We start from the raw sequence: 24077 nt of genomic DNA, 5'->3' as shown, positions 1-24077 counted from the left end.
AAAAAACTGAGCTGTTTTTTTTTTTAAGAAGGGCCTAAAACAGGGGGAGGGAACCTATGGCTCTGGAACCAGATGTGGCTCTTTTGATGACCGCACCTGGCTCTCAGATAAATCTTAGCTCACATTGCGTAACGGTAAGTAATGAATAATTTCGCTGGTAATCACAGTGTCAAAAATAACGTTCAAAATATAAAACATTCTCATGCCTTTAATCCAGGGGTGCCCATTACGTCGATCGCGAGCTACCAGTCGACCGCGGGGGGTGTGTCAGTCGATCTCCAGCCGGGCTTTTAAAAAAAATAGACCTAAAAATTAGTGATCATCAATCTTCACCAAGACGTCACTTAAATGACATTCACGGTACCGGAGGGTCTTGTGAGATGACGCTGGCTGCTGCAAGATCATTATTATGAAAATATGACCGAGAGGAAGGCGAGAAACACTTTTTATTTCAACAGACGTACCTTCCGTCAAAACTCTAAAGGCCGACTGCACATTTCCTATCTTCACAATAAAAGCCCTGCTTCATGCTGCCTGCGCTAACTAAATACAGAGTCTCGGAAAACTGGCGTGCACAAGCGATCCCTCAGAAAGCTTTCCGAGACTCTTATTTTGCTAGCGCAGGCAGCATGAAGCAGGGCTTTTACTGTGAAGATAGGAAATGTGCAGTCGGCCTTTAGAGTTTTGACGGAAGGGACGGCGTGAAAGTCTGTTGAAATAAAAAGTGTTTCTCGCCTTCCTCTCTGTCATTTTTTCATAATAATGAACTGGCAGCAGCCAGCGTCATCTCACAAGACCCTCGGGTGCCGTGAATGTCAATCAAGCAAGCTACGGAATTTTCCGCCAATGTTTTTCTTGTAAAGTGTATGGAAGCTGGATGAATTAGATGCCAAAAACCAACCACTTTCATGTGGTATTGTACAGAAAGGACAACTTTTTTTCTCCTCCATTTGAAAATGTGGACGTTATCATTATTACTGTCTGATTCCAATCAATGCAAGTCATCAGAATCAGGTAATACACCAACTTATATTCTTGTCTTTGTGAAAGAAAGACATCTATATGTGTTACACATGCTTGTATTATCATTAAACACATTTAACTTGTTTACAAAAATGTCTCTTTCATAAATAAATAAATATAAATGATATATATAAATGAGGTAGATCCCCTCGAGTTGGTCAATTGAAAAGTAGCTCGCCTGCAGAAAAAGTGTGGGCACCCCTGCTTTAATCCATCCATCCGGTAAGAAGTATTTTATTTATTGTTAGTTAGCTTCAGAATAACAAGGTTATTAAAAAGAATAAGAGACTTGTTATACTCTAAAAATGTTGGTCTTACTTAAAAATGGACTCATTTAGTTGTATTCAGTCTTAAAAAAAAGTATTATATGGCTCTCACAGAAATACTTTTTACAATATTTGGCTTGTATGGCCTTCTTAGCCAAAAAAGTTCCCGACCCCTGGCCTAAAACAAACAAAACATATACAACAATAACACTTAAAATTGACGGATGTATCTGAAGTTGAGATTATTGTGCTAAAAGTAAACAGTAAAAAAATGTATAATTTATTTTTCAACACTTTAATAAGTAGGACACTTTTGGATCCCCAATTATTTTAGTGTGATTTGTTTTTAAGTGTCATTGCTCAAAAAATAATAATGAATCAAAATCCAAAATTAAGGCTCCAATTATTATATGATCTCAAATATTCCACCTAAAAAAGTTATTGGGTGAAAATATTGCATATTTTGTGTTTTTTCCATTTTTTTTTAGTTTAGCTCGGTTGGTAGAGCGGCCGTGCCAGCAACTTGAGGGTTGCATGTTCGATTCCCGCTTCCGCCATCCTAGTCCCTGCCGTTGTGTCCTTGGGCAAGACACTTTACCCACCTGCTCCCAGTGCCACCCACACTGGTTTGAATGTAACTTAGATATTGGGTTTCACTATGTAAAGCGCTTTGAGTCACTAGAGAAAAAGCGCTATATAAAATATAATTCACTTCACTAATGTTGATCAAGAGATTTAAAACTTCCATCCATCCATCCATTTTTCTACCGCTTATTCCCTTTGGGGTCTCGCGGGGCGCTGGTGCCTATCTCAGCTACAATCGGGTGGAAGGCGGGGTACACCCTGGACAAGTCACCACCTCATCGCAGGGCTAACACGGATAGACAGACATTTACACTCACATTAACACACTAGGGCCAGATTTAAAACTTGCATAATAATATAAATTATAATAATGAATAATGACACTTTTTTAAATCTTTTTTTTGACCAAAACCCTTTGGGGTCCCCGGTATCATAACCGAGTGAAGTTAAAGTTAAAAGTTAAAGTAGCAATGATTGTCACACACATACTAGATGTGGCGAAATTATTCTCTGCATTTGACCCATCACCCTTGATCACTCCCTGGGAGGTGAGGGGAGCAGTGGGCGACAGCGGTGCCACGCCCGGGAATCATTTATGGTGATTTAACCCCCAATTCAAACTCTTTATGCTGAGTGCCAAGCAGGGAGGTAATGGGTCCCATTTTTATAGTCTTTGGTATGACTCGGCCGGGATTTGAACTCACAGGGCGGACACTTTAACCACTAGGCCACTGAGTAGGTGGGAGGACTAAATGTATATTTTTATACACATATTGTATATGTTTTTAAAATAAAAATTATGAAAACGGCCCCTGCTTGCTCTGATTTTTCAGTGTGCAGTCCTCAATGGAAACAGTTTGGACACCCCTGCTTATTGCCATAAAACTCGCACATTTGGGAAGCAAGTAGGGTAGAAGTACCGTGATGTTTTCATGATTCATTACCTTGACTTCACCAAATCTAAAATTCTTGCATTTGTATTTTTGTCGGGTTTTACCTCTGACACTTCCAAAAGTTCGGACTGCGAAGTCCATACTGTACGGCGCAACACCAAGTAAACAATATACAACAGATCATTCGTTTCACACCCAAGAAGTTCACTGCCCAAAGTTTCCGGTACATTTATAATGGACTTGACCTCACGCAGCACACCCAGTCCCAAATTAGTTGGTTCACCTTCTTCCGCTGCACAATTGTCTCATCCGCTCTTCCCACAGTTCAGCTGGCCTCTGCTCTCCTGCACTTTGTCTCTCTGGCTCTCCGGAGGCTTGGAGTCCCCCCTCAGGTCGCTGACGACAGCTCGGAGGGTCCTGAACTTGTCCGTCCTGCTGCTCTGGGCGCCCTGGTGCCGGATATCTGAGCCCTGAGATGCGCTGAGGGACCGCGCAGGCGCCAGGCCCCGCTCCTTCCTGGGTGGACGGCGCGGTGTGGTCCTGGTGCCCACGTCCTCCGGGTGCTCCATGTCTCGGATGACCTCGCACAGGTAGCGGGCCAGGTCTTGGCTGGAGAAGGACAGGGGCTTCTTGGAGCGGCGGCGTGTCAGAGGGGAGGAGAGGGTCTCGATCTCCGAGGGGGGGACGGCCAGGCGCAGAGCTATGATGGCGCTGCCGTTCCCGTTGGACATTCCTGGCCTTTTCTCCTCGTGTGGGGGCATGTTCTCCGGGCAGGACATGATGCTTTGTGGATAGCTGTAGCGGAGGGACTGTGCCGGGCTGGGCTGGAGGGAGCGCTGCAGCTCCACCATGTTGAAAGCATTCTGAAGAGAAAAGACGAAAAACAAAGTCACTTTTTTAGGAACGGGAGAGACGATGAAGACCGGCGGTGTCACATGACACCAATGGAGTTCAGTTCATTACTGAGCATGCAAATGAAAGCCGAGAAGACGATCCACATGGAAGAAAACAGCGCCATTGATTATGCAATTCATTAATTATTTGATTGCAAAGAGGGAAAACAGTTATTACCGGCGACAATTAGCAGCTTTTTGTGTGCAATTTCAGCTAATTGACTTACACTCTTGCATCCCGGGGGGAGTTGATAAGCTTCCCGACAAACAATTACGACTGATTGCGGGTGTTGTCGTATGTGCATCGGATACCGCTGAAGCGTCATATTTATATAGTATGATGAAAGTTGAAATTGTAAGCAAAGTCCTCCCGTGGCCTCAACAATCGAAGTGCGTCAGAAAAGTTACACAATTTGCCACATATGTCGACAAAAGCGAGTCTGCCATGTTGTGGGGCAAAAAAAAAGGGGTGGGAGTTGCGGCAGGACAGTTAGAGAGTAGGTGAACGGTCGAGGGTGGATTGGATTTCTTTGTTGCTTTGTTGGGTCTGCTCCTGTCTCTGGCCATGCTCACCCCACCCCGGCAGTGGAACACCGCAGAGGCCACCACAGGGTATATGTGTTTTTTTTTGTTGTTTTTTTATATAGAAATGGCTGGTTGCATCAGCTCTGCTCTTGTAAGACTCGGACAAAGAAATACATGAATAAAAAAATATTCAACCTGTCAGATGGTGTTGTTGGGGGCATTTGGGAATTAAAATGAAGTGTTGGCAAAATTTTCGTATTTTGATAAGGTTTTATGGAACCGTTGTAACGATACAACGTTGGGCGAAAAAGGTAGCAAAATTTTCCATATGCCATTTGTATTTATTTTCTGAACATGTTTCACGTTTTCACTTCAGACAGACAACTAAGGGTTTATTTCAATCAATCAATCAATGTTTACTTATATAGCCCTAAATCACTAGTGTCTCAAAGGGCTGCACAAACCACCACAACATCCTCGGTAGGCCCACATAAGGGCAAGGAAAACTCACACCCAGTGGGACATCGGTGACAATAATGACCCAGTGGGACGTCGGTGACAATGATGACTATGAGAACCTTGGAGAGGAGGAAAATCAATGGATGTCGAGCGGGTCTAACATGATACTGTGAAAGTTCAATCCACAATGGATCCAACACAGTCGCGAGAGTCCAGTCCAAAGCGGATCCAACACAGCAGCGAGAGTCCCGTTCCCAGCGGAGCCAGCAGGAAACCATCCCAAGCGGAGGCGGATCAGCAGCGCAGAGATGTCCCCAGCCGATACACAGGCAAGCTTATTGCTCATCACCTTGACTCAGAACACTGTAAAAATAATAATTATAATGACAACATTACTCCTTTTTATGAACAGTCAATTTTATTTGAATCAATGAAAAACACACATTTTCAGGACCTTCTAGGGTGGTCTATGCTGTATATACAAGTTGGCTTTGCGTATGATTTTGGTAATGTGTCACGTGTACAACACTGTCGGTGTGATCAAGTTCTGCATTGTTCTTCTGCCAACCAGCATGCATGTGCTGACTATGTTCACTTGCAGTGAAAGTACAGGAAAACAGTTCTTGCGGTCCGAGAAGCAGAGACACACTTCACACTTGTGGCATTGTGTGTTGGTGTACCCAGTAGGGAAATGCCTGCAGCGGCATCTCGTTGTCTTCTTGGGTAAATGCCCAATCTGATCGTGGTGTATATCCAGTGGCAGGTGTCCACACGATTTCTTGTATGGGGTGCTGGTTGGAGCCGAGGATGGTCTCTGCTTGTGATTGGGCTGCCATTGCCTGAAGGTCGTCCTCTCTTTGGAGAGACTGTGTCCACCAGAATGAGAGCGGATGCTATCTGTGCTTGGAACCTTCGCAGGTTAAGCTCAGGTTTCTCCTTGAGAGCTTGTAGAGGAGCCAGGCGTTGACCACAGCAAGTGTGATGGTGTGTCAGAAGATGTACAGGTACCAGCGGCGGGATTTGATGCAGAACTTGTATTTTGCAGTGAACGAGTCCCATGTACTGATTGTATTTACCCATAATGTACGGCCTTTCAACTTCAATGTAGGTCTTGTTGGCTTTGTCCCAGCGTTGAATCTTCTGCACAGGTTCCGTTCCAGCAAAGGATGACACAAGTGGGACGGGCCTGTTGTCAAACCATTTGACAGCAGAGATGTTGTGGTTCGCCTCCACTCTGTGGTCGAAGGTTCCTCTCCCTTTCTTCTTCAAGCTCTTGTCATCTTCAAGGTTGCAATTGGGGATGCGGACTTGCCTTGCTGTACCCACATAATGGATGCCAAGCTAAAGGAGCTTCTTGATCAGTGGCATTGTGTGTTGGTGTACCCAGTAGGGAAATGCCTGCAGCGGCATCTCGTTGTCTTCTTGGGTAAATACCCAATCTGATCGTGGTGTATATCCAGTGGCAGGTGTCCACACGATTTCTTGTATGGGGTGCTGGTTGGAGCCGAGGATGGTCTCTTGCCAGTGACCGGGCTGCTTGTATCTGGGCTGCCATTGCCTGAAGGTCGTCCTCTCTTTGGAGAGACTGTGTCCACCAGAATGAGAGCGGATGCTATCTGTGCTTGGAACCTTTGCAGGTTAAGCTCAGGTTTCTCCTTGAGAGCTTGGCAGTCACGCTTGTAGAGGAGCCAGGCGTTGACCACAGCAAGTGTGATGGTGTGTCAGAAGATGTACAGGTACCAGCGGCGGGATTTGATGCAGAACTTGTATTTTGCAGTGAACGAGTCCCATGTACTGATTGTATTTACCCATAATGTACGGCCTTTCAACTTCAATGTAGGTCTTGTTGGCTTTGTCCCAGCGTTGAATCTTCTGCACAGGTTCCGTTCCAGCAAAGGATGACACAAGTGGGACGGGCCTGTTGTCAAACCATTTGACAGCAGAGATGTTGTGGTCGCCTCCACTCTGTGGTCGAAGGTTCCTCTCCCTTTCTTCTTCAAGCTCTTGTCATCTTCAAGGTTGCAATTGGGGATGCGGACTTGCCTTGCTGTACCCACATCATTTTCTCCAAGATGACGCTGCTGTAGTGGCTGCTGTTGGCAGGAGCTCTGTGCTCTTGTGTCATTCTTTTGTGTTTCCCTCTTGTTTTCATGTCTTATTATATTTTCTTGCCTTGTGGTCCGGGACCCCTTTGGGACTGTGTGACTAGGGGTGCCACTTTTGTGAGCTCTGTGGTGCTTTTTTTGTGGACTTCTGGATCTGCCTCCCGGGAGCCTTTTGGCCATGGAGACCAGCTGCTGGGTGTCTGCCACACCGGAGTCTGTTTGGAGGGACTGGAGGAGATGCGGATGAGGGGACAGGGCTGCGGAGCTCGCACTGAGTGCTGGGACGGAGAGGCTTCGTGGTGTCTTGGCTGGGTGAGCAGGTGTCGGACACCTCAGTCACCTTGGACGTATCATCGCTCATCCACGCGGACTGGACACTGGCCGAGAGTGGAGTCTGCTGTCTTGGTTGCTTTGTTGGGTCTGCTCCTGTCTCTGGCCATGCTGCCTCCACCCCAGCGGACGATGGCGTGGAACACCGCAGAGGCCACCACAGTGGATATGTTTCTTTACTTTTTATTCATAGCTGTATGTAGAAGTGTCTGGTTGTATCTGCTGCTTTAATGTCTTTAATGTCCTCTGTGTTCTTTGATGTTTGATGTTTCCCTCTTACACACATGGAAGAGGGATGTGTTCTATGGCTATGAGTTGTTTTTTTCCCCCTTTGCCTCAGTCTGCACCCCTCTCCAGGGCCCAGGCTAAGACCGATTTTTTTATTTTATTTTAATCTTCTATTTTTTTCTCCCATACCCACCCCCCCCCCCCCCCCCTTGTTTACCTGTATCTCATCTTTTCTGTAAGGGGCGCTGGAAGCCGGCAGACCATCAGCGATCCTGTTCTGTCCCCCTGTAATGTTTGTCTGATCTTGAATGGGATTGTGCTGAAAATTTTAATTTTCCTGAAGGAACTCTCCTGACGGAATAAATAAAGTACTATCTATCTATCCATCTAATGGATGACAAGCCCCAGGAGCTTCTCGATCAGTGGGACTGATGTGAAGTAGTTGTCTGCATAGATCTTGTAGTTTTGGCCCACCGGCAGAGTTGAAGTAAGCTTCATCACAACATCACCTGACAAGCCAAGTTCAGATTTGGCTCGGACTCCATTGTTGCTCCCTTGGTCGACATCAAAGTCACACATCATGCCAGAGATTCCAGTTATTTTAATAGACCCCAATGACTATGTTAATGTGGTGGGGGGAGCAAAATGAAAACACTTTTATAGGGGAACATTATCACCAAACCTATGCAAGCGTCAATATATACCTTGATGTTGCAGAAAAAAGACCATGTATTTTTTTAACCGATTTCCGAACTGTAAATGGGTGGATTTTGGCAAATTAAACGCCTTTCTGTTTATCGGTCTTTTAGCGATGACGTCAGAACGTGACGTCACCGAAGTAACACACCCGCCATTTTCATTTTCACATTACAAACACCGGGTTTCAGCTCTGTTATTTTCCGTTTTTTTCGACTATTTTTTGGAACCTTGGAGACATCATGCCTCGTCGTTGTGTTGTCGGAGGGTGTAACAACACTAACAGGGAGGGATTCAAGTTGCACCACTGGCAAGAAATCTGCCGCCAGACCCCCATTGAATTTGCCAGAGTGTCTTCACATTTGACCGGCGATGCTAAGACAGACATGGCACAGAGATGTATGGTGGGTGTATTACCTCGGTGACGTCACGTTCTGACGTCATCGCTAAAAGACCGATAAACAGAAAGGCGTTTAATTTGCCAAAATCCACCCATTTACCTGCAGATGCATTTGCAACGATTAAGTCAACGAAATCACAAAGTTGAGTTTTGTTGATGTTGTTGACTTATGTGCTAATCAGACATATTTGGTCACGGCATGACTGGCAGCTAATCGATGCTAACATGCTATGCTAATCGATGCTAACGTGCTATTCACGCTAGCGGTATGTACATTTGAAACTAGATACCCACATTTAATGCGAAACAAACACTTACCAATCGACAGATTTAAGTCGCTCCAGTGTCACAAGATGCGAAAGTCCTGATCGTTTGGTCTGCACATTTTACCGGCGATGCTAATAAGGCAGCCATGCTATGGGCGAATAGCGTCAATAGCTATTCGCTCAATAGCGTCAGTTTCTTCTTCAATTTCGTTTTCGCTATCTGCCTCCATACTCTGACCATCTGTTTCAATACATGCGTAATCTGTTGAATCGCTTAAACCGCTGAAATCCGAGTCTGAATCCGAGCTAATGTCGCTATATCTTGCTGTGGTAACCGCCATGTTGTTTGTATTGGCAGCACTGTATGACGTCACAGGGAAATGGGCAGCCGCATCGCAAATAGCGAAAATCAAGAACTTTAAAGCTTTTTTAGGGATATTCGGGGAGGTGTAAAATTTTGAAAAAATCTTCGAAAAATAAAACAAGCCACTGGGAACTGATTTTTTACTGTTTTTAACCGTTTTGCAATTGTGATAATGTTCCCCTTTAACTTTTTTTTAAATAAAAAACTGTGGGTCTTAGAGGGTTAAATATTGTAATGTGTGTTTTAGTACTTGTTTTTTTAGCATGTTCAATAATAATACCATTATGACTGATATTTTTGGTCACAATAAACGAATATTACGTTTTCATTTCATTACACCCATAACTGATGTCAAAATTACTTATATGTATTATTTTTAAATTGAGATTTAACTTAATTGCTTTGTTGGAGCTTCTTTAGCAACAGGTGTCTTTGGGAAGCCTTTAAAGCACCGTCGTAAGGTTTGATGTGTTGATGCTGGATGTTTTTTTTTCTTCCCCCATCTCATGGAAAATTTACATAATTTTTCTTGCAAATAAGCGAAGTGAAGTGAATTATATTAATATAGCGCTTTTTCTCTCGTGACTCAAAGTGCTTTACATAGTGAAACCCAATATCTAATTTTTGCATTTAAACCAGTGTGGGTGGCACTGGGAGCAGGTGGGTAACGTGTCTTGCCCAAGGACACAACGGCAGTGACTAGGATGGCGGAAGCGGGGATCGAACCTGCAACCGTCAAGTTGCTGGCACGGCTGCTCTACCAACCGAGCTATACCGCCCTATAGCACGCAAAATGTTTTTCTCTGAAACAGTGAAGAAGTCCCACACAATCTACGCCATGCTGGTTTACAGTGAGCTCAGGGGAATATAATAAGTTGACATGCCATTTCCAGAAGGGGAAAAGGAGCGCTTGATTTGCTCACCATAACCAACCTATAGGACAGTACTTATAATTTGCCTCATTGAAGGTTTGTTTGTTTTTTATCAGAGGATTTATCGATATTATGATGTCATAATCTTCTCGGCACAATATGTAAGTATAGAGACTAAAATGTTTGTGAGTAACACAGTGTACTTGAGTAAAGGAGCAAAATAGTTCAAAGTATATCCTATTAAAGTTTAAATTCCGTTCAAGCAGAATCTGACTTAGGTCACAAACGTTGACTTTGAAGAGAATTAAAACATGAATAATGAATGATGATGATTTTTGTAAGATGTTGCATGTCATCTACAAAGAGGTTTTTTTCTCTTTGAAGGATTCCAACTGTGTGTTTTATCCTTACATATCGGTCCATTTGTATACAAATCGGTTTTCAGATCCAACCCGACTTGAAAATTAAAATATAAATATTATCTGATATTTTTGCCTGCAATTGCGTGTGCTTTCCCTGCTTTCGGGTCGGTTCCTTTCTAACCGCCGCCCAAAAACATGTTCACATTTTTCTTGTGGAATTAATTAGGTGCTTATTAGTGATTCCCAAAGCCCAAAAAAAGTCTGCGGGCTGTAGAGCGTTTTCCGTTCGGGCTCCAGTACTCTGGAATGCCCTCCCGGTAAAAGTTCGAGATGCCACCTCAGTAGAAGCATTTAAGTCTCACCTTAAAACTCATTTGTATACTCTAGCCTTTAAATAGACTCCCTTTTTAGACCAGTTGATCTGCCGTTTCTTTTCTTTTTCTTCTATGTCCCACTCTCCCTTGTGGAGGGGGTCCGGTCCGATCCGGTGGCCATGTACTGCTCGCCTGTGTATCGGCAGGGGACATCTCTGCGCTGCTGATCCGCCTCCGCTTGGGATGGTTTCCTGCTGGCTCCGCTGTGAACGGGACTCTCGCTGCTGTGTTGGATCCGCTTTGGACTGGACTCTCGCGACTGTGTTGGATCCATTATGGATTGAACATTCACAGTATCATGTTAGACCCGCTCGACATCCATTGCTTTCCTCCTCTCCAAGGTTCTCATAGTCATCATTGTCACCGACGTCCCACTGGGTGTGAGTTTTCCTTGCCCTTATGTGGGCCTACCGATGATGTCGTAGTGGTTTGTGCAGCCCTTTGAGACACTAGTGATTTAGGGCTATATAAGTAAACATTGATTGATTGAGAGAGTGTCCTCCTTTGATAAAATTGGATGTCTTTGACAAATCGCATCATGGCAAATATTTCACAACAGAAAGTAAAGTCACATTAGCGAAGGGTAAAATAAATGAAAGACTAGTAACCTCCGTCTTTAATCCTCATTGGCAGAGTGTGCGGTTTAAAAATAATAAACATAGCAATAAATTTGCCGGCAGAGATTTACTCGTAGCTGACTGTTTGGCAGTTGACCAGCTGGAGCTTTGAGAATTATTACTCCAAACATCCTTATTTTTTAAATATTATTATTGGAGCCGGATACTCATTCTTTCAGAGCAGGCCTAACAATGATTCGGATAGTGGGAAGAACAGCAATAACAAAATATGCTTAATAATAGTGAACCATTTTCTTATATGATTGGAAGTAGCATGTGTTTGTATTTAGTCACAGAATCCTTTGAAATATTATTTTACTAAGGGAAAAGGTGAAAATGTCCATTATGGATCAACCAGAGAGGGGGGCATTGCTCCCAGGACATTGGGACATTTAAAAGACAGCAGCAGTTGGATTTTAGGAGGTAGAACAAACACAAAAACAACATCTGGTAAGAGTCCCCTGGTAGGAGTAGAGATCAGTGATTGGAAGTCAACTGACTCCATTGAGCAAAGTGACAAAGACCACAAAGGAATTGTCTGCTTTTGTATCCTGGGCATGACGTTAAAAGTGCATCAAGCAGTGGAGGCTCCTCTATGGGGTCTTGGAGCACTAGGAGGTTAACCCCTTTATTACTGTTACCCCAAGTGGCCCTTGGCAAAGGCCTAGTACCTGACTGCCCCCTAGCCAGGGATACGGTGAAGACCTCAACGGCGGAGCAGGCGGAAGACGGTAGATTTAAGAACTATCACAACGGCTGCAGCAGAAAAGGGTCCAGAGTCGTCTTGGACTCCATGCCACTGGACCCTGACCCGATTCTGTCAAGGATCATGTGGTGACATACCTGCCAACCCTCCCGGATTTTTCGGGAGACTCCCGAAATTCAGCGCCTCTCCCGGGACAAATTTTCTCCCGAAAATCTCCCGAAATTCAGGCGGAGATGGAGGCCACGCCCCCTCCAGCTCCATGAGAGCCGGACTCACCAATGTTGCGACTCTCTTAAACAGGACAATACTGCCATCTACTGTACATAAAATAGAATAGAATGTAAATATATTCAACATATATTCTACATTTAAGTGGAGTCAAGGAACATGCATTAGGGAGTCTGTTCTGAAGCCCACAGTAAAGAGACGTAACTTCATCATGTTGCCTGGTTATTGACTCCAACCCAATATATTACACCAGGGGTAGGGAACCTATGGCTTTAGAGCCAGATGTGGCTCTTTTGATGACTGCATCTGGCTCTCGGATATATCTGAGCAGACTTTGCTTAACACGATAAGTATCGAATAATTCCACTTGTAATCACAGTGTTGAAAATAATGTTCAAAATATAAAACATTCTCATGCATTTTTAATCCATCCATCCGTTTTCTACTGCACCTGTTAAAGAAGTTGCGTTAAAGGTAAGAAGTTATTTATTTATTATTGTTTAGTGTGGGGCTTGCCCTCCTGGGGGTTCTTCAGACCACCAAGCACCGACCTGAGAGCCTGTTTCAGGGTTACAATATTGTTTTATTTTTCAATAAGTCTCTCAGTTGGTTTCCAGCAATTGTCTTTTTCTCTGTCGTCCTTGCTCGTGCTTTGGCTCCAGCTCCAACCCCATTTCTCCTCCTGGCTGCTGCTTATAACAGAGCAATAGGTGATTAGATAAAAAGGCCCAGGTGGGCCATCTACGCACGTAACGCTGATTTCGAGGCTGATCGTGGCAACACCCCGCTTCCCTGCAGGCCTGCAGGCCACACCCCCTCCACAGTTAGCTTCCGAATAACACTGTTATTACAAAGAACAAGAGACCTATTATACGCTAGAAATGTAGGTCTTACTTAAAAATGCACGTGTTTAGTTGTGTTCAGTGTTAAAAAAAATATTACATAAGCTCTTAAGGAAATACATTTTGAAATATTTAGCTTCTTGGCTCTCTCAGCCAAAAAGGTTACCGACCCCTGTATTACACCGTCGACGAGCAAAATGAAGAAATACGCTTGCAAGTTCCAGAACGATTGGAAACAAGAATTTCATTTTATCTAGGAGAGTTCGAAAGATATCCTCACGTTAAACTAAGTCATCCTCCATAAAGGCATACACCCCTACCAGGAGGATCGTCAAACTCATTCGAGTGATCGCCGATGATGATGATTGTCTGCATTTGTACAAACAAACTGAGTGATGTCCAAACTGGCCGGCCCCAAGGCTAGAGTTATAAAGAGCTGGAGTCTTTAAGTAAAATGTATTTACGGATAGTTATCCGAGGGGACATCAGAAGAGATTCAGCCCATTCCTTCTCCGGGAAACTGCAGTTCCTGTCTGAGGCTGACTGAAACAAATAGAGCTTTTTGTTCAACGATTTCTTGTTGGTGTCTCCTCGGCTCATCATCCATCACACGACCATCAAATATACAACGATAGTAACAATAATAATGATATGTTGCTGGAAACATTATGAAAATGTCAGCCAAATGTCACTCTTGATGTCAGGAGACTCACGTTTATACAAAACAAAGAATACTAACGGTCCTGCTCCCGCTACTTCTGAATGATTCACCGCCCACAACTTTCATCAATGTTTACAACAATGTCTGTTTTTGTTCCTAACGTCGGTATTGCGACAGAAGACCAAATCTGTTGTGGTATGTTCTGATCTTATAGTGAATAAAAGGCCTTTTCAACCCTCACTCCATACACCGCTGTAACGCTCTATTTTGTTTTGCGTGAGGCCGTCAACTCTGCTTCTCCTTCACTCACATTCAGGACCTCAGCATAATTTTGCCCGGCAGCGTTCTGCAAATCAAAGGCAGCGAGGCCAGGCGGTCTTGATGGAATGCAGCTTGGAAAAAAAAAATAAAATAAAAAAAATCAGACATCTCATCATTCAACAGGTCTGAGTCAGAGCTGACAATGCAGGTATGCAGCATTTGCCAGCAGCCACTGAGCAAGATGCGAATACGTCGTAATAAACATATCAAAGGGGGTTTATAACGGTGCGGATTTTAGAAGACATAACCGTCTTTGTGTGGAAAACCACAGGATGGGAATACCTTTGATGCTTCTAAACACGAATCATCACATTTTCAAGCGCAGGTATATACAACACACATCTCCCAACACATCAGGTACACCAACAAAAATAAAGATCCAATACAAAAAACTCTACTAAACACTGTAGAGTGGTGCCGCAGTTTATTTACAGCACTTTTCGAATGATTCGGTTTTTGAAAAGTGTTTGCCAATGTTTGGCCCAAATGAAGTGAATTAAAGGCCTACTGAAACCCACTACTACCGACCACGCAGTCTGATAGTTTATATATCAATGATGTGGTGTTGTGTCGTTCGCGAACGATTCGTTCGAACGAACAGATCTTTTGAGTGAACGTACTGAACCGAATCACATCATGAACTGATTCATTCCTTTCTCAGTTCAGTTGAGCTCCGCCGCGACCATGCCGGTATGAGTGGAACCGGCGCGAATCACGTGAATCACGTTCGCGAACGTACTGACGCAGAGAACTGACTGTGTCGCAACGTGAATCACGTGATTCACGTTCGCGAACGTACTGACGCAGAGAACTGACTGTGTCGCAACGTGAATCCCGTAAATCACGTGAATCACGTTCGCGAACGTACTGACACAGAGAACTGACTGTGTCGCGACGTGAATCCCGTGAATCACGTTCGCGAACGTACTGACGCAGAGTACTGACTGTGTCGCGAAGTGAATCCCGTGAATCACGTTCGCGAACGTACTGACGCAGAGTACTGACTGTGTCGCGACGTGAATCCCGTGAATCACGCGAATCACGTTCGCGAACGTACTGACACAGAGTACTGACTGTGTCGCGACGTGAATCCCGTGAATCACGTTCGCGAACGTACTGACGCAGAGAACTGACTGTGTCGCAACGTGAATCCCGTAAATCACGTGAATCACGTTCGCGAACGTACTGACACAGAGTACTGACTGTGTCGCGACGTGAATCCCGTGAATCCCGTTCGCAAACGTACTGACACAGAGAACTGACTGTGTCGCGACGTGAATCCCGTGAATCACGTTCGCGAAAGTACTGACGCAGAGAACTGACTGTGTCGCAACGTGAATCCCGTAAATCGTGAATCACGTTCGCGAACGTACTGACGCAGAGAACTGACTGTGTCGCAACGTGAATCCCGTAAATCACGTGAATCACGTTCGCGAACGTACTGACACAGAGTACTGACTGTGTTGCGACGTGAATCCCGTGAATCCCGTTCGCGAACGTACTGACACAGAGTACTGACTGTGTCGCGACGTGAATCCCGTGAATGCCGTTCGCGAACGTACTGACACAGAGAACTGACTGTGTCGCGGAGGATGACGTCACATTGAGGATCTCGTTCAGTCACTGTTCAGCACTTTTCGAATGATTCGATTTTGGAAAAGTGTTTGCCAATGTTTGGCCCAAGTGAAGTGAATTAAAGGCCTACTGAAACCCACTACTACCGACCACGCAGTCTGATAGTTTATATATCAATGATGTGGTGTTGTGTCGTTCGCGAACGATTCATTCGAACGAACAGATCTTTTGAGTGAACGTACTGAACCGAATCACATCATGAACTGATTCATTCCTTTCTCAGTTCAGTTGAGCTCCGCCGCGACCATGCCGGTATGAGTGGAACCGGCGCGAATCACGTGAATCACGTCCGCGAACGTACTGACGCAGAGAACTGACTGTGTCGCAACGTGAATCCCGTAAATCACGTGAATCACGTTCGCGAACGTACTGACACAGAGTACTGACTGTGTCGCGACGTGAATCCCGTTCGCGAATGTACTGACACAGAGTACTGACTGTGTCGCGACTTGAATCCCATTCACGAACGTACTGACACAGAGTACTGACTGTGTCGCGACGTGAATCCCGTTCGCGAACGTACTGACACAGAGTACTGACTGTGTCGCGACGTGAATCCCGTTCGCGAACGTACTGACACAGAGAACTGACTGTGTCGCGACGTGAATCCCGTGAATCACGTTCGCGAACATACCGACGCAGAAAACTGACTATGTCGCGACGTGAATCACGTGATTCACATTCGCGAACGTACTGACGCAGAGAACTGACTGTGTCGCAACGTGAATCCCGTAAATCACGTTCGCGAACGTACTGACACAGAGTACTGACTGTGTCGCGACGTGAATCCCGTGAATCCCGTGAATCCCGTTCGCGAACGTACTGACACAGAGAACTGACTGTGTCGCAACGTGAATCCCGTAAATCACGTTCGCGAACGTACTGACACAGAGTACTGACTGTGTCGCGACGTGAATCCCGTGAATCACGTGAATCACGTTCGCGAACGTACTGACGCAGAGAACTGACTGTGTCGCGACGTGAATCCCGTGAATCCCGTTCGCGAACGTACTGACGCAGAGAACTGACTGTGTCGCAACGTGAATCCCGTAAATCACGTGAATCATGTTCGCGAACGTACTGACGCAGAAAACTGACTGTGTCGCGACGTGAATCCCGTTCACGAACGTACTGACGCAGAGAACTGACTGTGTCGCAACGCGGATCCCGTAAATCACGTGAATCACGTTCGCGAAGGTACTGACACAGAGTACTGACTGTGTCGCGACGTGAATCCCGTTCGCGAACGTACTGACACAGAGTACTGACTGTGTCGCGACGTGAATCCCGTGAATCCCGTTCGCGAACGTACTGACACAGAGAACTGACTGTGTCGCGACGTGAATCCCGTGAATCACGTTCGCGAACGTACCGACGCAGAAAACTGACTGTGTCGCGACGTGAATCACGTGATTCACATTCGCGAACGTACTGACGCAGAGAACTGACTGTGTCGCAACGTGAATCCCGTAAATCACGTTCGCGAACGTACTGACACAGAGTACTGACTGTGTCGCGACGTGAATCCCGTGAATCCCGTGAATCCCGTTCGCGAACGTACTGACGCAGAGAACTGACTGTGTCGCGACGTGAATCCCGTGAATCCCGTTCGCGAACGTACTGACACAGAGTACTGACTGTGTCGCGACGTGAATCCCGTGAATCCCGTTCGCGAACGTACTGACGCAGAGAACTGACTGTGTCGCAACGTGAATCCCGTAAATCACGTGAATCACGTTCACGAACGTACTGACACAGAGTACTGACTGTGTCGCGACGTGAATCCCGTGAATCCCGTTCGCGAACGTACTGACGCAGAGAACTGACTGTGTCGCAACGTGAATCCCGTAAATCACGTGAATCACGTTCACGAACGTACTGACGCAGAGTACTGACTGTGTCGCGAAGTGAATCCCGTGAATAACGTTCGCGAACGTACTGACGCAGAGTACTGACTGTGTCGCGACGTGAATCCCGTGAATCACGCGAATCACGTTCGCGAACGTACTGACACAGAGTACTGACTGTGTCGCGACGTGAATCCCGTGAATCACGTTCGCGAACGTACTGACGCAGAGAACTGACTGTGTCGCAACGTGAATCCCGTAAATCACGTGAATCACGTTCGCGAACGTACTGACACAGAGTACTGACTGTGTCGCGACGTGAATCCCGTGAATCCCGTTCGCAAACGTACTGACACAGAGAACTGACTGTGTCGCGACGTGAATCCCGTGACTCCCGTTCGCGAACGTTCTGACACAGAGAACTGACTGTGTCGCGACGTGAATCACGTGATTCACGTTCACGAACATACTGACGCAGAGAACTGACTGTGTCGCAACGTGAATCCCGTAAATCACGTGAATCACGTTCACGAACGTACTGACACAGAGTACTGACTGTGTCGCGACGTGAATCCCGTGACTCCCGTTCGCGAACGTTCTGACACAGAGAACTGACTGTGTCGCAACGTGAATCCCGTGATTCCCGTTCACGAACGTACCGACGCAGAGAACTGACTGTGTCGCGACGTGAATCCCGTAAATCACGTTCGCGAACGTACTGACACAGAGAAGTGACTGTGTCGCCGAGGATGACGTCACATCGAGGATCTCGTTCAGTCACTGTGTGCGTCGTTCATTGGGTGCTGAGGGCTTGTGTCGTTCGCCAACTGACACACAGCGAGATCTGCCGCTAGGGAAGCTGTTACTGACTGACTCATGATTCGCCGACCTGCACACATTTTTTATTCTATTTTTCATATCGTGTTTATTATATACCGCTTTTAGAGTGATCATAATTGTTTGAAAAAAAAAAAGGGTTAGGGTTAGGGTTAGAAGGAGCTGAGCCGGAAGGCAAAGCTCTCAGTTTATCGTTCGATCTACGTTCCCATCCTCACCTATGGTCATGAGCTTTGGGTCATGACCGAAAGGATAAGATCACGGGTACAAGCGGCCGAAATGAGTTTCCTCCGCCGGGTGGCGGGGCTCTCCCTTAGAGATAGGGTGAGAAGCTCTGCCATCCGGGAGGAACTCAAAGTAAAGCCGCTGCTCCTCCACATGGAGAGGAGCCAGATGAGGTGGTTCGGGCATCTGGTCAGGATGCCACCCGAACGCCTCCCTAGGGAGGTGTTTAGGGCACGTCCAACCGGTAGGAGGCCACGGGGAAGACCCAGGACACGTTGGGAAGACTATGTCTCCCGGCTGGCCTGGGAACGCCTCGGGATCCCCCGGGAAGAGCTAGACGAAGTGGCTGGGGAAAGGGAAGTCTGGGCTTCCCTGCTTAGGCTGTTGCCCCCGCGACCCGACCTCGGATAAGCGGAAGATGATGGATGGATGGATGGAAAAAAAAAAAAAACACATTGGATGTGATATAAAAGCAAGAGTGATTTTTATTAAATTTTTAATACATGTTTGTTTTGTTAGAAACATTACATGTTAAAATAATAAAATGTAATGTGAAAAAAGAAAACTTGTAACACATTTTAGAATCGTTTTTTTCTATCTTGTCAAATCCACTATAAATTGTTAAAATAAATATAATGTAATAATGTAGAAAATAATTGCATTACAAACACATTTAAGAATATATTTAAATTCTGTTGTCGAGTCAAATGTTAAAATGTAAAAATTATAACACCATTTGTAAATGGTACTATATTGTAAAAAAAATTTATTTATTTTTTTATTTTGTTTTTTGATCCATTTTAAAATGTCATGGACACCTCATGGAGAGGACACAAAAAAAAGAATTAAAAAAAAGAAAATTATATATGTAGCAAATTTTTAAATAAATTGTTATTATCTTGTCAGATTCACACACAGCGAGATCTGCCGCTGGGGAAGCTCTTACTGACTGACTCATGATTCGCTGACCTGCACACAGAACTGCTGCTGCAAAAGTGATTCGGTGAACGAATCTTTTGAACGAATCAATTTAAGGAACTGCTTCTAGTGATTCAGTACGGTCAAAAGAACTGCCGATCCCATCACTACAATGATAAAATCTTAACATTGCAACACATGCCAATACGGCCTTTTTAGTTTACTAAATTGCAATTTTAAATTTCCCGCGAAGTGTCCTGTTGAAAACGTCGCGGTACGATGACGCGTGCGTTTGACGTCTCGTGTTGTAGAGGACATTTTTTCCAGCCCGATCCAAGCTATAAGTAGTCTGCTTTAATCGCATAATTACACAGTATTCTGGACATCTGTGTTGCTGAATCTTTTGCAATTTGTTCAATTAATAATGGAGACGTCAAGTAGAAAGATGGAGGTGGGAAGCGGTGTATTGAGGCTGCTTTTAGCCACACAAACACAGCCGGTGTTTCCTTGTTTAAAATTCCCGAAGGTGAAGCTTTACTATGGAACAGAGCGATCAAGCGAACATGGTTCCCGACCACATGTCGACCGGCAGATTTCGGTGAGAAAATAGTGGTAATAAGTCGGCTCATATTGTAGTTACGAGCGAAGCTTGCGTCCTCCTGCAGCTGGTGCGGACTATTACCTCCACCCACCTGAGACACTGGCGGTCACCACACCCGTGGCCACACCCCTCCGACTTTCAGGTACCATATAATCTCACTAAAACACTAGTAACACAATACGCAGATAAGGGATTTTCCAGATTTATCCTAGTAAATGTGTCTAATAACATCTGAATCGCTCCCACTGTCCTCGCCATTTTCATTTTGTTTTTCTCCAGTCCTTCACTCTCACTAACCTCATCCACAAATCTTCATCTTCGCTCAAATTAACGGGGAAATTGTCGCTTTCTCGGTCCGAATCGCTCTCGCTGCTGGTGGCTATGATTGTAAACAATGTAAACAAAGAATCTGGGTATTATCTTCGACCCAACTCTCTCCTTTGAGGCACACATTAAAAGCGTTACTAAAACGGCCTTCTTTCATCTCCGTAATATCGCTAAAATTCGCTCCATTCTGTCCACTAAAGACGCTGAGATCATTATCCATGCGTTTGTTACGTCTCGCCTCGACTACTGTAACGTATTATTTTGGGGTCTCCCCATGTCTAGCATTAAAAGATTACAGTTGGTACAAAATGCGGCTGCTAGACTTTTGACAAGAACAAGAAAGTTTGATCACATTACACCTGTACTGGCTCACCTGCACTGGCTTCCTGTGCACTTAAGATGTGACTTTAAGGTTTTACTACTTACGTATAAAATACTACACGGTCTAGCTCCATCCTATCTTGCCGATTGTATTGTACCATATGTCCCGGCAAGAAATCTGCGTTCAAAGGACTCCGGCTTATTAGTGATTCCCAAAGCCCAAAAAAAGTCTGCGGGCTATAGAGCGTCTTCATTTCGGGCTCCAGTACTCTGGAATGCCCTCCCGGTAACAGTTCGAGATGCCACCTCAGTAGAAGCATTTAAGTCTCACCTTAAAACTCATTTCTATACTCTAGCCTTTAAATAGACTCCATTTTTAGACCAGTTGATCTGCCGTTTCTTTTCTTTTTCTTCTATGTCCCACTCTCCTTTGTGGAGGGGGTCCAGTCCGATCCGGTGGCCATGTACTGCTTGCCTGTGTATCGGCTGGGGACATCTCTGCGCTGCTGATCCGCCTCCGCTTGGGATGGTTTCCTGCTGGCTCCGCTGTGAACGGGACTCTCGCGACTGTGTTGGATCCATTGTGGATTGAACTTTCACAGTATCATGTTAGACCCGCTCGATATCCATTGCTTTCCTCCTCTCCAAGGTTCTCATAGTCATCATTGTCACCGACGTCCCACTGGGTGTGAGTTTTCCTTGCCCTTATGTGGGCCTACCGAGGATGTCGTAGTGGTTTGTGCAGCCCTTTGAGACACTAGTGATTTAGGGCTATATAAGTAAACATTGATTGATTGACTGAATGTGAAGATGTGAGGAGCTCTACAACCAGTGACGTCACGCACACATTGTCTGCTACTTCCGGTAAAGACAAGGCTTTTATATTTGGGACCAAAAGTTGCAAACTTTATCGGCGATGTTCTCTACTAAATCCTTTCAGCAAAAATATGGCAATATCGCAAAATGATCAAGTATGACACATAGAATGGACCTGCTATCCCCGTTTAAATAAGAAAATCTCATTTCAGTAGGCCTTTAATTAACTCACATCGCCGTAGGTGTGGTGGTTAGGCAACCTGTGACGTTTAGCTGGCTTTGTGGTTATGTGGGTGCGTTCTCTCATAAATGCAGGCGGACTGGACACAGCGTGAAGGTAATAAATTATTTATTTATACTATGAAACAGACTAAGAACAAAAACACTTGCACAAAGGCACTGGAGACAAAACCAACAGACCTAGCATGGGAGCTAGAAAGAACAAAAGGCGCTAGCATGTGAGCTAGGGAAACAAACAGAGGAAACTAACGAATACAAAAATACTTTTACCACAATCGGGGATAGCGACGTCACCTGTTGTATCGGACAACAAACTAGACTGCGAGGATGAGTACCGGAAAAGGCAGGCTTATATACGGACAGAAATTAGGAGGCAGGTGCGCGTCAAAAACACAAGGCAGGTGACACAAATGCGTAGTCATGACAACAGAACAAAACAGGAAGTGCCACCAGGAACTACGGAAGACAAACGCAAACAAGATGTGATATAAAACAGAACCAAAACCAGAATGGGACATGATCCGAGTCGCGGATCATGAGACAGCCACTTCGAATTGCGGTAAGGCGCCGATGGCTTGAGGCTAACGGCTCTTCCAACTTGCCTTATTTCAGCGTATCAAACTGACCAAAATCAGTTTGAAGATGCCAGGTGACTCTCCTGTGGCTGTGATCGCAAATCAGTGGTCAAAATCTCCGGACTTAACAAAAACTCCGGTAGCAGAAGCGGAGCTTTTTTCTTTGCGTCCTTTTTCAATGAAAGGAAGTGACTAATGGGGATCCTAAATAAAAAAATTGATGTAGTCCTGATGATGTGGTCCTGATGGCTTCATCTGGCCGGGATCTTCAGCTCTCACTGGATCGGTTCGCAGCCGAGTGTGAAGCGACCGGAATGAGAATCAGCACCTCCAAGTCCGAGTCCATGGTTCTCGCCCGGAAAAGGGTGGAGTGCCATCTCCGGGTTGGGGAGGAGACCCTGCCCCAAGTGGAGGAGTTCAAGTACCTAGGAGTCTTGTTCACGAGTGAGGGAAGAGTGGATCGTGAAATCGACAGGCGGATCGGTGCGGCGTCTTCAGTAATGCGGACGTTGTATCGATCCGTTGTGGTGAAGAAGGAGCTGAGCCGGAAGGCAAAGCTCTCAATTTACCGGTCGATCTACGTTCCCATCCTCACCTATGGTCATGAGCTTTGGGTCATGACCGAAAGGATAAGATCACGGGTTACAAGCGGCCGAAATGAGTTTCCTCCGCTGGGTGGCGGGTCTCTCTCTTAGAGATAGGGTGAGAAGCTCTGTCATCCGGGAGGAACTCAAAGTAAAGCCGCTGCTCCTCCACATCGAGTGGAGCCAGATGAGGTGGCTCGGGCATCTGGTCAGGATGCCACCCGAACGCTTCCCTAGGGATGTGTTTAGGGCACGTCCAACCGGTAGGAGGCCACGGGGAAGACCCAGGACACGTTGGGAAGACTATGTCTCCCGGCTGGCCTGGGAACGCCTCGGGATCCCCCGGGAAGAGCTAGACGAAGTGGCTGGGAGAGGGAAGTCTGGGATTCCCTGCTTAGGCTGCTGTCCCCGCGACCCGACCTCGGATAAGCGGAAGATGATGGATGGATGGATGGACAATTAAATAGTAGGTATTCCAGTTTGGGAACATAACAACATAGGGCCCTTTAGTACTGATAGTTGTGTGTGGATTAGATTAATTCTCGCGGAAGAAAAGGCAATAAAATGTATAGGTGATGGGCCTATCCGTGAGAAGAGACTACATGTTTAGCATCTAAGACAGCATCTAAGACACGACCTGCATCTGTTGTCTTTCCAGACAGCCACAAACATCCCATTTTACGGTCAGGATGTGCTAACCTGACTTAGCACACACCCAGAGACAGGAAGGAGGATAATAAAACAGATGGTTTGGCTCCTCCAAGTTAGAGAGTGCCTCATTTTTCTGACCTGACCTCCTCCAGGAACTGCACTCCTGTATAATGACACGCGCTTGTAATAAAGCAACTTTTAGTTGAGTACAGCAGGTCCGACATCTCTGCCGTGTCACCCTTCTGTCCGGACAAGGATGACAAGTGTTGTGTCACACACACACACTTTGTGCTTCCTGCTGCAAGAGCATGCAGAAGATAAATGATAAATAAATGGGTTGTACTTGTATAGCGCTTTTCTACCTTCAAGGTACTCAAAGCGCTTTGACACTACTTCCACATTTATCAATCAATCAATCAATCAATGTTTATTTATATAGCCCCAAATCACAAATGTCTCAAAGGACTGCACAAATCATTACGAC

The 24077-nt window shown here is 45.5% G+C and overlaps 1 protein-coding gene across 2 annotated transcripts in view; it reads right to left on the bottom strand.

The window, feature by feature from the left end:
• Positions 1-803: 803 nt before the first annotated feature.
• LOC133563617 (neural-cadherin-like) overlaps positions 804-24077 on the bottom strand; it is a 487520-nt gene continuing 464246 nt past the window's right edge. Inside the window, exon 33 of one of the 2 annotated variants that reach the window (XM_061917839.1) lies at positions 804-3630. In XM_061917839.1, coding sequence (XP_061773823.1) covers positions 3073-3630 — 558 coding nt within the window. In that variant the 3' untranslated portion in view covers positions 804-3072. The remainder of the gene's footprint in view (positions 3631-24077) is intronic. The other variant, XM_061917840.1, reaches the window with a different exon arrangement.

The sequence above is a fragment of the Nerophis ophidion genome, linkage group LG12 (genome assembly GCF_033978795.1).
Source record: "Nerophis ophidion isolate RoL-2023_Sa linkage group LG12, RoL_Noph_v1.0, whole genome shotgun sequence".
Lineage (NCBI taxonomy): Eukaryota > Metazoa > Chordata > Actinopteri > Syngnathiformes > Syngnathidae > Nerophis > Nerophis ophidion.
Note: the sequence above shows the minus strand (reverse complement) of the source record. Positions and strands in the feature narration are given on the sequence as shown.